The sequence below is a fragment of the Taeniopygia guttata genome, chromosome 3, assembly GCF_048771995.1.
Source record: "Taeniopygia guttata chromosome 3, bTaeGut7.mat, whole genome shotgun sequence".
Taxonomy (NCBI): domain Eukaryota; kingdom Metazoa; phylum Chordata; class Aves; order Passeriformes; family Estrildidae; genus Taeniopygia; species Taeniopygia guttata.
The window spans coordinates 35,450,222-35,462,782 of NC_133027.1; the positions used below are offsets into that span (position 1 = coordinate 35,450,222).

Here is a 12,561-nt window from a genome sequence, read left to right on the forward strand (position 1 = left end):
ACTAGCATTCTTTGGCCCTATTTGCTCACAAATTTGAGAGATATTTACTGGGGAGAGTTTTGAGAAATCTGAACTTTTTGCATCCCATTATGGATCTTAATTAATCTTTGTGTGATTTGGTATTAGTGTTCTGACTTGAATCCAGGGCTTTCCTGCTAGACACCATACAAATAAGTCAGGCTTTTCCTTAATTCACAGCCTGTAGTAGTGAAGTGATCCAGGTTAACAATGGAAATCGATTTTTACAAATCTGGCACCTGTATGAAATGTTTATATATTAAATATTTCTCATATAAAATGGGATTTATACAGTGTTGCTCACTAAAGAGCAATCTTCTGCTTCTCATGATCTAATCAGCTTCCAGTAAAACAAGTTACATGACCTTAGGTAGCAGACACATGATATCCGCTGTGGAGGGAGAGAGCAGTCATTAACAGGACACATAGTATGCAATTCAATGTTGCAATTGAATGTGACAGTCACAATTTATATCAGAGCCCAAGGCTCAGAACATTACAGTGGAAGCTTCATAAAGAAGGAATGAGATATATTGATAAAGATATCTTGGGAGGGGATAGGAGGAGGAGAATCACTTTAGCATATGCACATGACTGATGACAAGCAACCACACTTGGCTTTGCAAGTGGTTGTTCATCAGTTTTGCTCTAGTAACTCACTGTACACATTTATAGCCTAAACTGCAAAATATACCTCATTAGCTAGGACCATTACACAAGGTGCTTAAAGCCAAGTGTTGAAGAGGTGTTGGAAGAAAATGGTGCAGAAACACAGGCCACTGCCAACACAAACTGAACAGCTTCTTCCTTTTGAAATTTCTAACAATTCCATGTGGAAAGAGCTTCCTGGGATGCTTTTCAACAGAGGAATATCCTTCAAACTAGACAGGGGAACAATGAAGCAATAGCTGTCTGCTCCTTTCAGAAACCTACTGCAATCTGCTGTAGAGAAAGCAACCAAATCATTTCATTCGCAACATAGTCCAGCACTTCTGCATAAGTGTCACATGTGGCATATTATCATCATGTTCTAGGACTTGTATAAATGTCTTTGTCTTACTAGCAACACAACAGATCTGTATTAATAATTTAGCACACAATATAAAGAAAGTAAATGAATCTCTGGGGGTGGAAGGATTCCCAGCCATGAGCAAAATCAACTTCCGAACTACATTTACTTCTTTAGTATTTTCATTCTTTTCTTCATGTATGAATAATTTTTTGATCTTGTTTTTGATCTGAGTGAACAATTGCTTACCCAGACTCAGTGTGTTGACTCTAAGAATTTTATATGTGTATTTCTGGCTAACAGTTTCGTATTTTGAGCTCTACTTTCAACTATGATATTCACAATACGCAATCTTTCCCTTCTTTCTACTTCTTTGTACAGCAGAGCTGGCACAAACAATTTCCTTCCACATTAACTCCAGTAAGAAAAGAAACTTTACAGAAAAATACATAAAGTGCAGAATTCATTCAAAATGCCATTGATTATCTTTTCTGAAATGACAGAATCAGTAAAAAAAGTATTTGGGGGTTGTTGATCTTCCTTTCATTGTTTTCTTTTGGTTTCACATAATTTTGTCAAGAGACTTAGAAAGATGTTCTTTGGAGAAAAGTGGCAACAAATTTACCCCAATTATACTTCATAGGACTTGAACCAAACAGTTGAAATACCACAATTTAGATTCTGTGATCAGTTTCCCTATATCTCAGGCTGAGTTTCCAGCATCAATTTGAATTTAACATGGGTAAAAAACACGTTAAATCTTTTATTTTTCCTTGCTAGCTCTTTCTTAGTTATTGCAGACATTACCATTACTTTCATCATCACACAGGTCACTAATGCAAACATCTTTCATTACAGCTATTTTGCTCTCATACTCAAGAGTGCTCAGGTAAAGATGTTGTTTCCACATATTTCACAAAGAATAAAGCTCCCTGAGAGAGCTGGGCAGCTAAGTCTCAGCCAGGTTCTCATTATCTCACTGCTTGATCACTGCAACATCCACCCCATCTCTAATCTTAACAAATGCAAATCGGTTCTGTCATGCCCTTCAAGACAGGGACAATAATCAGACTGACACATCTCCCCCATTTTGTTACATACTCATTTTCATTACATTCAACCTGCCTTACTTTCAAAACCCTTTACAGTCTGATCTCACTTTAAAAAAATCTTTCTTTTAATGCTGAAAGACTGGAAAAGATTACAGGTGTAATCTTTTCGGGTCTTATGAGGTTGATCCCATCCATGAGATGAATTCCCTGTATCTATCCAGAAAACTACTTATTTACTGCTTTCAAAGCTACACTTTTTGCAGTAGAGAAAAAATAGGTATCTATTGAGATGCTGTTATGCTCACCAATAATGCACTGTTTTGCCTGTGTTCTCCTATCTCACTATCTGTTTGCTGTCCTCCTCTTATTCGCAGCTTCTAAGTCATGCAACTACAAGGCAGGGAACCCTTCAAACAGTGGAGCAAAGAGAGGAAGCAAGTGATTCACAAATGTGAAGAGGGCAGAGATACAGTTAAGACAAAAAAGGATACCTGTATGTACCACTTTGGTCCCCTGAAACAAAGAAACTTTTTTTAATTTACATCATTTAAAAATTAAAATAAACCCAACATCCTAAGCAGTATTATAGCTTAAACAACAGAGTATGTGTAACTTAAAAAATGAAAACTCATGTTATGGTACGTGTAAATAATATAATTGGTAATGTTAAGTAATACATCCAGAGGAAATGAGGAAAATAAGTATACATATTACTTGTGGTTTAAAAAAAATTAAAAATATTTGTGAGAAATCTTAAACTTAATTATCAGATACACGGTCTAAGCTATGTGTATTCATGTAGGTAAGCACAAACACTGTGAACTAGAATCTTTGGCTCATTATCAAAACAAACAAGTGGAACAGCCGGTTCATGATGCATCAGTGATGAGACTACTTGTGTAACTTGGCGGTGTGCTCACAGCATCAAGCACCCACATTTTACTGTTGAGTGATTGACAATCATTAATATAAACAGAGCTTACATTGTACTTGTGTCCACAAGGCCTCTGAGTAGTCCTAAGACTTGAACCAATGACTCCAGAATACTGTTGGTGTGTATACACTACCCAGAACCTCACCCTGGACAGGAGTTAAGGACTTTCTGATGTTAAATACTAATAACACCTGTAAAAAACTAACAACTAACCAATATAAAGGAAAATATCCCAATTAGAAGCCAGCCCCTATCTAATTCAGCCTGTTCCTCTAATAAATACACTGGCAAAAATGCAGCCCAGAGCTAAGTGCAATGGCAATCTACTAAATAAAGTGATTTTTCTGTTAAAAAACAATCCGTTTGCTGTACCTAAGGTATTAGACTTAAGCACCAGGATTTTACATAACTTGGGAACAGATAAGCTACAAGGGAAAAATCACAATGATTTTCTAATGACTCCTCAATTAGACTATATATAATTATGGTTCTGCTCATGAAGCCTTCATTTTATCATCACAGAACTGATATTTCTCAGTGGTTGTACAAATGTTGCCTCGGCACTTTTGATTTAAAAGCAACAGATATACACTTTCCTCAGCATCTGGATGTTCCAAAATCATAGAACTTGGACAATGCATACACAAAACAGTCTATTGCCTCATGAAAGTGCATTTATAAGTTTATCCAGGACAGCAACCTCTAATCATGCATTTCTTTGTGTCTATGAATAGTTTCTATAAACTGCAAAAATACAAATTCTATACCCATATTCAGTTCCGACATAAAAAAGGAAATATCTCTGGTTATAAGTGTAGAGGATTAAGGTAACTCTTATCGATCTTAAAAGTTTGAGGAATCTAGCTGTCACCATCTAAATATCAAGCTTAACCAAGTTTAACAGCATTAGAACATTAAGTACAATAGGCAATTTTATTTTTGTTTTCACTTCACTTCACAATGCAATGTACTGACTACATTAATAGTCCCTGCTGACTTGAGACAATGCTTATGAAAGATGCTATACAATTCGATTCACTTCTGGTGATTAAAAGAAGAAGTGCTGGAGCAAGAAGGTGAAATATACATTCAAAAATTAAAACTTAAGCTTTCCATATTTTCTGGATACAAAATAGTGTTACTTCTGCACTACTTATGGTGCATCTGCAGTACTTTCATTACTATATCAATAAAATATCTACATGCACATCTAATTAAAAACTCAGGGATATTCTTACTTGAACAGATGTACCTTAGAACCACTTAAAGAACTTGAATTTGCTAGGTTTTTAAACATACAATAATGAACACCATAGAAAATACATTTTAGGAACTGGGATATATGGGTTAATATTCTTCAGCAAGATGAAGACCTAAAAACTTACCAGAATATAGGTTTTTCCATTATCTCCTTTTATGGTGAATCTAAACGTGCTTTTAGCAGAGGATAATTCCAAAAGACACTGAGCAACAATGCTCTGTACAAACTGAGACCTGTTAAAGAATTAACCACATTATCATGTGTTTTCATAACAACTACACAATCATTCATATCTATGCACTACAGGTAAATGAGTAACTCATACTTCAATTCCACTACATCCTACAAACACATTTTAGTGAAAGATGGGGCTTTTTTGTCTTCCTCTCACTCAAAACCAGAGTTTTTATTTCCTGCAACAGGATTTTTTTAATACATTAGGATTTTACATTGCATTACACCCTTTATTTTGTTGGTTGTCTGATACCAACTGTCAAATGGGGAATAGAAGCTTCTCCCCATTGTATTTTACACATGTGAACACAAAGCCCAGAATTATGCATATGTTTCAAATATAATTCCCAAAAAGAAAGAATTGTGATTAAGCCATTGTACATACCAGATCAAGTTCTGTTTCATCTTAGTCTTAAATTCAAACTGAATTACTTGAAAATTCAAAGTTCTCACTTTAAATTAAGCATTTCAAACTTTATTTAACTTTATAAGAAATAGACTTTTGTTTCCATAATTAGTCACCACACATTGTGCAAAATTAAACAGTTCAAAATAAACCAGTATTTTATTTTGGCTTATCACCTCAATATTGAGACACTGTGACAAATTATACACAATCTCCTGCATCAGACAAAAAGATGAGCAAACAAAACTGCACATGAGTGAATTCAGGCTACTTTTGTTTACAATGCTTAATTCTGTGATGATTATATAAAATTGCACTCTGTTATTATATGCAATTGTTCAAGAAACTCAAACATTAGAGCATTTCTAGCATCCTTTCTAATACATACTTCAGCAAATTATCAGATTATTTTGTTACCTTGGTGTTGGACTGAAACTTCCTTCATCTGATTGAATAATCACCTCAGTAACATAATATTTAATGGTACCTAAAATGACAAAAACATTTTTCCACTATAATAGAATAACAAACTTATTAAGATTAGATTGTCAGTCACCATATCACTATATTAATTAATTATTTGTTCAGTAGACAATCATATTTTGTTTGGGTTTGTAGGAATAGAAGCAACCATAACAAAAACCCTACACTGCCTGAAGAAAACTGCTCCAAGCTAATTACAAGATCAGCAATTTCTCATTCATATTGATCTTTGTTTAATGGTGGGAACAATCATCTTGAAACCAAGCAAGCAAGAGCTCAAGCCAAACCTGAAAGATGAATTGAAAGAACTTTCATAAAGCACTGAGATCAGCATAGCTTACATAAGTATTTTAGTACCCTCTGCTGCTTAGTAATGCTGCAGTGAATCACTAGAGACAGTTTTAATAACAGCTCACATGGGGGAATAATTTTCTTCTTTGCTCAAAGAGCAGAATGGAACTTCTTTCTGAAAATCATGCTCACTCAACGCTAATACTGCATACATTCTGAATTTCAATATAACTGTTCACCAAAAGCTCCACTAAGACAGCTTTTAACACTAAATGGAAGTGTTTGAGAACATAATTTAATCCCCATCAATGAAGGCAGGTCAAAGATGATCATATTGAAGATCTGGGTCTATGCTGCAAATACAGCCTAACCAGAGGGCCAGCAAAACAGGTTAAGAGTCATAAATTCATTCTACTAAGCCTCAGCATGTGAATAACTTCATTTAGTCCACAAGTTTTAAGGATGGAAGGGTTTTATCTGATCTCTGTCCATACATACCATTAAAACTGGATGAAACCAAACATTTCAGGAAGACACTTAATCTGTTTTAAACCCTCCAAAGGCTTAGTAACCCCACCCCTTCTCCAGGTAAATACTACACTTTCTAAATTATCTTCAGTGTCAGGAAGTTATATTCTACCTCTAAATTTAAGTCTGCTCCATGCTCTATAAGTTCTTGGAGACAGGAAGAAAAGACAGTTCAGTCTCTCTAGTTCCTCAGCCATTACCCTGAGTATAGAACTGGTGCTACTGCTACAAGGGTATTGGGAATTCAGGAGATGTTTGCTTGCAGACAGATAGATTCTGTGATTTCCATAAAAAAAAAATCCTAGAAGTATATGTGGATAGTTGGCAGAAGGAGTAGCCCATTGGGGAATCTCAAAGCTGCACCTGGTCTCCACAGCTACACCAAATCCTATTTTATCTTCAAAACACTGATACCTGCCCATGAGGAAGTACCAAAGCATGACAGTCAAGTTTGCTCTCTAGTCTCTTTTCACAGAGATCGTTCTGCCTTGACTTACACTATACATCCCTTTTGTTCTCTGAACTCTACCAAAATTTCCTGTGCTATTGAAGAAACATGGTCAAAACAATGCATCTCTTATCTAACTTTAGCCCTATGAGAGTCCATACCAAATCCCTGCACATCGATAGTGTTTGCCTTTCCCCATTCCCACTGATCTATTACTCTTGACCTTGTTATTTGTGCTCTTTTCCCGGCACTCCTTTCCCAAAGCCGTATCTTGCTTTGTGGGCTTTCCAACATTGTACCTTAAATTTGGTTTCATTAAAGCCTGTATTGTTCAGATCCCTGTACAGGACTATCAGAACATTCTGTAACAGAAGACAAAGAAGACCTTCTGTCCCGTCTCACCTTATGGCATTTCTTAAACAGGCTTTGCATTTTCTGAGAAGTTTTTATACTCCACCAGATCTTGAAATGAGGCAGGCTCACACTGACTGATGCGGTGGAAGAGGGGGAGGATGAAAGAATGAACCCAGTTAATAACATTGCTTCTCTTCCAAGAATAGCTGGATTTCAAAAACAACCAGACACTTATCTTTACACCACATCAGGTAAACCCTGCTGATCCAATATAATTACAGCTTTGAAACTGATAATACCATCAACTTATCATCAGATGAGGATGAGATATAACCTGTTTCTTTGAATAGGTTTCCTCCCCACAAAACCAAGCTGACAGCAATCTTCAGCTCCTAGTTGTGTTGATCAAGTTCTGAATTTACCTTTTACTTATTCTGTAGAACTGACAGGAAAACAAGCAACCTGTAATTTCTCAAACCTCTGTTTTTACTGGGATTCCTAGTCAACTGGAATCATGCATTGAGTCTCCCAAAGGTTTGGAATTAGTCAAATATGCCACAGAAACAAGGATAATGAAAATTCCTGATGAAAGTAATTTTCAAGGTCTAACACTGGAAGCAACAACCTCATCTGCTCCAGAAGGGAATGAGACAAACACACAGGAATTATCACTGCATCTTATTGATAAACTATTTTCCTTCAGTGTTTTTAACCTCTAGTGTTCAATGGTTGATGCAGTCAAGTCTAGTCTTGTTTGGACATCTCATACCTGATGAAACTGTTTCTCCCAGCATTGCCTTGCAGCGCTTACAAATTACTCTGGTATTTTCTTTTGACTTCTGTAGGTCAAAAAAAAAAAAATTGTTTAAATGTCACTCAGATATTCTGAAAAAGGAATGCATAGCTGTAACATAATTTACAGAGCAGATATGAAACTTCTTACTTGTTTCTGTCCACTGTGTTTACATGCACACATATTTGCCTTCACTACTTCAGCTTTCTACACTCGGACTTGCTTGCAAGTTTCATACTAATTTTAAAATCAGACAATATATCCACACAGCTAGGAGGAGAATCTTGTAATATTGAGTGACTGGATGATAAAACTACAAGCTAAATTTTATTGTGCTAAGGGCAAAATAATGCATCTGAAATTAAATACTCCTAATATATACATAAAATAGTATGCTGCAATGTGCAATTACTCAGTAACAAGTTTTAGTAATAGTTCACTGTGGACAGTTTTATAGGAGTTGAATACCAGTTCAATGTTCAGCAGAGAGCAGAAAATGTCTGCAGATTATTTTGAGTTACTAGGAAACAGCAGAAATATACAACACAGCACAATATTCCAGAAAGATGCAGTGGATTCTGTTCTTGAACAACCTTTCTCCCTCTATTCAAACAAATAGAGAAAAGGTATCGACAAAGAATAACTGTCAGAAGTGCAAAACAGTTTCCATATATAGCATGAAAATACATGTAACAGGAGAATATATAGAAGACAGAAAACTGAGGGATATCATTGCGATACCTAAAATCACAAATGTTAAGGAAAAGCTGAACAGAAAAAAATAAATATATGCCCTCATAGCCCATGCTATGAAATTACAACACTGTATCAAAAAAACAGGATGGCATTTCTCATACAATGCATAATATAGTCTGATACTCACTATAGGAAAGCATTTTTCATATCAAAGTACATACAAGTTCAAAAAGTCTTCATAAATTCAGAGGAAGCAATGTCATCAAGGGTTTATTAGAAACAAAAATGTGGATAAACAATATCTAGTTCAAGGAGTCTCTACATTCTCCAAAACATCACGGAATATTTGCCTTAGCTTTATGCATCTATTACCGGCCTTTGAAAAAGATGACATCTACCCTATTAGACTCCTACTAATTAAAATGTTAATATTTAAATTCAATACATCAAACAAGCAAGCACAATTCTTACTTTAATCCAAAGTCTAAACTTCAGAACTGGTTCTGTGTGGGCTTATTAACCTGGTTGTAGCACACTAGAGCTCTGATCTGAAAGCAGTACATACATATATATATATAACCTTAATGATGGTCAAAAACAGAGAATCAAACTAACAGCCTGAAACCTGACTATATTGGAAGTACAGTCTCCTTGTTATGGAGATCAGGAAAATAATCTGATTCCTATATGTGCAGTTATCCCCTTTCCCAATTCCTACCTTGCTACTCCTCTCAAACATATGCGGTGAAATTACTTGCTCATTGTGAAAAGCAAGGATAAACAGACAAGGTTTTGTGTATACCAGTGTTTCAAACTGGTACAAAAACAGACAAGGTTTTGTGTAAGCCAGTGTTTCAAACTGGTACAAATACTGCACAGTACAAGTACAGAATACACACTACTTCCTTGAAAGCTACAATTTGAGTATTTTTTTTCTGACTATAGTTACAGGTGCTGACTGAGAACTGTGCCTAAAAAACATCACTAACTCGTTGTATCATGCTTCAATGGAAAAAGGGATAGTTTTAGCTCAACTAATTAAAACAATTTATCTGTTTGACAACTTGCAGCTGCTGGCAATCTGCAGATGCAGGTGGATCACAAGCCTAATAGCTTCTGTTCCTATACCTAAGGATCCCAGATATGGTGTCAGGAAAAATATTTTCCCCAAGAGATACCATTAAGATGCTGCAAGACCATGTGACATTTAAGAACTATGTTACACTGGAAGACTAATAGATGTGAAAAATATGTTTGCAATGGACGGATGCTGTCTTGGTCCCACTGGAGTCTGGAAAAGATTATTTAAGCATCTCTGGTACATTCCTGCTACTATTTTGGTCATAGGCAAACACTTCCCAAAGAACTGCAATGCAATTAAAAAGAAACTTTCATACTGGGGCAGACTGCAACAATATTCTCTAAAATGAGAACATTTATGCCAATAGCAATCTGTCTTGCCTGTAACTTTCTATTACTCATATTATGGAAGAATTTTCTGCTTCAGTATGAGGGTTTTTTTTTCCTTATTAGTCTAGCTTCTGCTGGATCTAATGGTTGTGCTCATTTGCTTGGCAACTGAGTGATGCTGGAAATAAGCAAACACAGAAATGAGAATTCATTGCAAGTGTGAAAGATGTAGAAAAAGGGATTGGACACAACAAGGAACAAATTCTCAACTTCAATGCAAATACAAGAAAGCAAACATGAAAATTCATCAGACTAAACTACTATTATATGCCCCTGACATAAAACAGCCTCCTCCCTCATTCTAAAGTTCTGCTGTCATCCTGGTTCGACCCACATCTCAGTAAAATTTTTGTTCCACATTCTTTTATTATGTTTCTGCCCCCAAATCAATCCTGTATTCACAAACATTCTCTTTGATGAAGAAGTGTGCAATATGAACTCTATGAGTCCTACCTCTTCCCATATTTATTCCTGATATTCTAAGACATCTTGTAAGACTACTGAAATGTGAAAATTCATTTTGGCAACCTTTAGCAGAAAGCACCGTCCTCTTGGAAATTTGGTATCATCTACTCCACCATTGTCACAGACTTAAGCCAAATTAATCTGCTTCTGCCATGCTGATAGCCTTACAGCATACCAGTCCTTATTTTCCTCTCTACACATTCTGTTTTTCAAAGAACAATGGAACAAGAAACAAAAGGGACCAAGCTGCAAGCCTTGCAGATAAGGATCACAGGACAGAACTGCTCCCCATGCAGAGAGGTTGCTTGGAGCATCATACCAGCAACCACTGAATTGCGAGAATCCTGGTGATTCTTACTGGGAATAATACATATCACTATAAGCAGCAGGTAGAAATCAGGGAGTCTGGTTCTCAAGAGATTAAATGTTTCATGCTGGAAATCTCTATGGAATAAGCCATCAATTTTTACAGATACAAATCGCCAAGGCAGCAACGTAGACAGTTTAATATTTTGTACTGGGAGAAAATACAGCATGTGTGGGCCCAACCTTTGTCAGTATAAAGGCAGACAAGCAGTAGATTAACAGAAAACGCTTCTTCATGGAAATGTAGGTTTTGGTGAACTGAGTTCCTGGATGTTCTTCTGGCAGAAGAAAAGATCATTGCTTGAACTTTTATACAAGTGCTAGATGTCCAAAAGTAAAGCACTGAACTGTCTTTCTTCATGGTCTTTATCCCACCACTGAAACATAACCATCACCAAATGGTGATGGGCAACAACAAATTTTGATATTTCTAAGCCAAACAACAACTTTCTTCCTACAGACTTGGTTGGTGAATTTATCTTATCCTGGAACACCTCAGAAATATCACCATGAAGAGCTATAATACAGGATGGCAGGTTCCTTTCACTAGACAGAGCAGTCAAACAAACTCAATTTCCTTACTGTGCTTTAAGAACCTAAGACAGCCACATCTAAACACAACACACATATAATGATATTTCCAAGTCTTTCTAAAGCTAAAAAAAAAAAAGAAAAGAAAAAAGTAACAGTTCTCTTTAATCATAGTTATGATTATGCCTCAAGTCACACTGTAAGAAAAAACCAATTGTTACTTCAATTTCCACCTCATTCTTTGCTCCACTACTCTTTAATGAACACCTAACCTGTCACAGTTATTAACTTAGTGAATTCTGATGCGCTTCACTCATTATAATTTTGGGGGAAAATATCTGGGTTTAGAACTACATAGTTAAGTAGCTTCTGTTTCTAGTACTAAGTTCTACTTGCATATTGAAGTCAGTATCAAGACTATGGTGTGAGCTTTAGAAAACGTAAAACAGAGCCTGGAATATCTTCTGGCTTCTATATAGCTGAATGTGAATAACTCAATGACCTTCAAAACAGTTCCGTAATACATACAAATTAAATAAAATAGTAAAAAAAAATAGTACTTAACAGTGAAAAAGTCCAAATAACTTCACCTAATAACTATTTGAAATAAATACTTTACCAAGTTGGAGCCACTCTGCAAAACATGGTGTCCATCTTCTGAGCAGCACACAGAAGATTCAGGCAGATGTGATTCATTTGTTGAGTTCAGCAGAAAAAAAGTGTCTCCAACAAAACAGTCACCATGCTGAGGGTGCAAAGTTCTTCTGGCAAAGGGGTCAGGGTGACAACACCACTCTTCAACTAAATCACTCCAGTTTTCACTCGGTAGAGGAAGAACTCTGAGAAATTTTCTTAGAGGGAAGAAAAGATAAATATTTCAGTTATGTTATAATTCATTTCTAAGACACTAAAAGAGATTTTAGGCTTCCTGCAAATAGTGGGGGAAGTATGGCATTTTCTCAAAATGAAGGGCTTGACTCTCTGTCCTGCCAAAGGCACTTTCTTTGAGTGAATTCTGAAAAAGCAACGGCTGAGTTTCCTGCCAAATCTGTGACAAAGCATTTCCCAAAATCATTTCTTCAATGATTTTAAGGCAGAATTTGACATAGTCCTCTCTTGAAGTTAATCATGTGGCAGAAATAAAACAGTTCTAATTAGTACTGAAAAATACGACAATAAGCATTTGCAATTTCATTTATTATTTCTTGTACAGATCCCTTGC

The 12,561-nt window shown here is 35.9% G+C and overlaps 1 protein-coding gene across 1 annotated transcript in view; it reads right to left on the minus strand.

The window, feature by feature from the left end:
* Positions 1-12,561, minus strand: part of UBE3D (ubiquitin protein ligase E3D) — a 78,200-nt gene that overhangs the window by 58,093 nt on the left and 7,546 nt on the right. The window contains exons 4-7 of the mRNA XM_030267509.4: positions 11,959-12,190; positions 7,788-7,857; positions 5,332-5,401; positions 4,399-4,507 (exon numbers count right to left, since the gene is read on the minus strand). Of these exons, the coding sequence (XP_030123369.4) occupies positions 4,399-4,507; positions 5,332-5,401; positions 7,788-7,857; positions 11,959-12,190 (481 nt within the window). The remainder of the gene's footprint in view (positions 1-4,398; positions 4,508-5,331; positions 5,402-7,787; positions 7,858-11,958; positions 12,191-12,561) is intronic.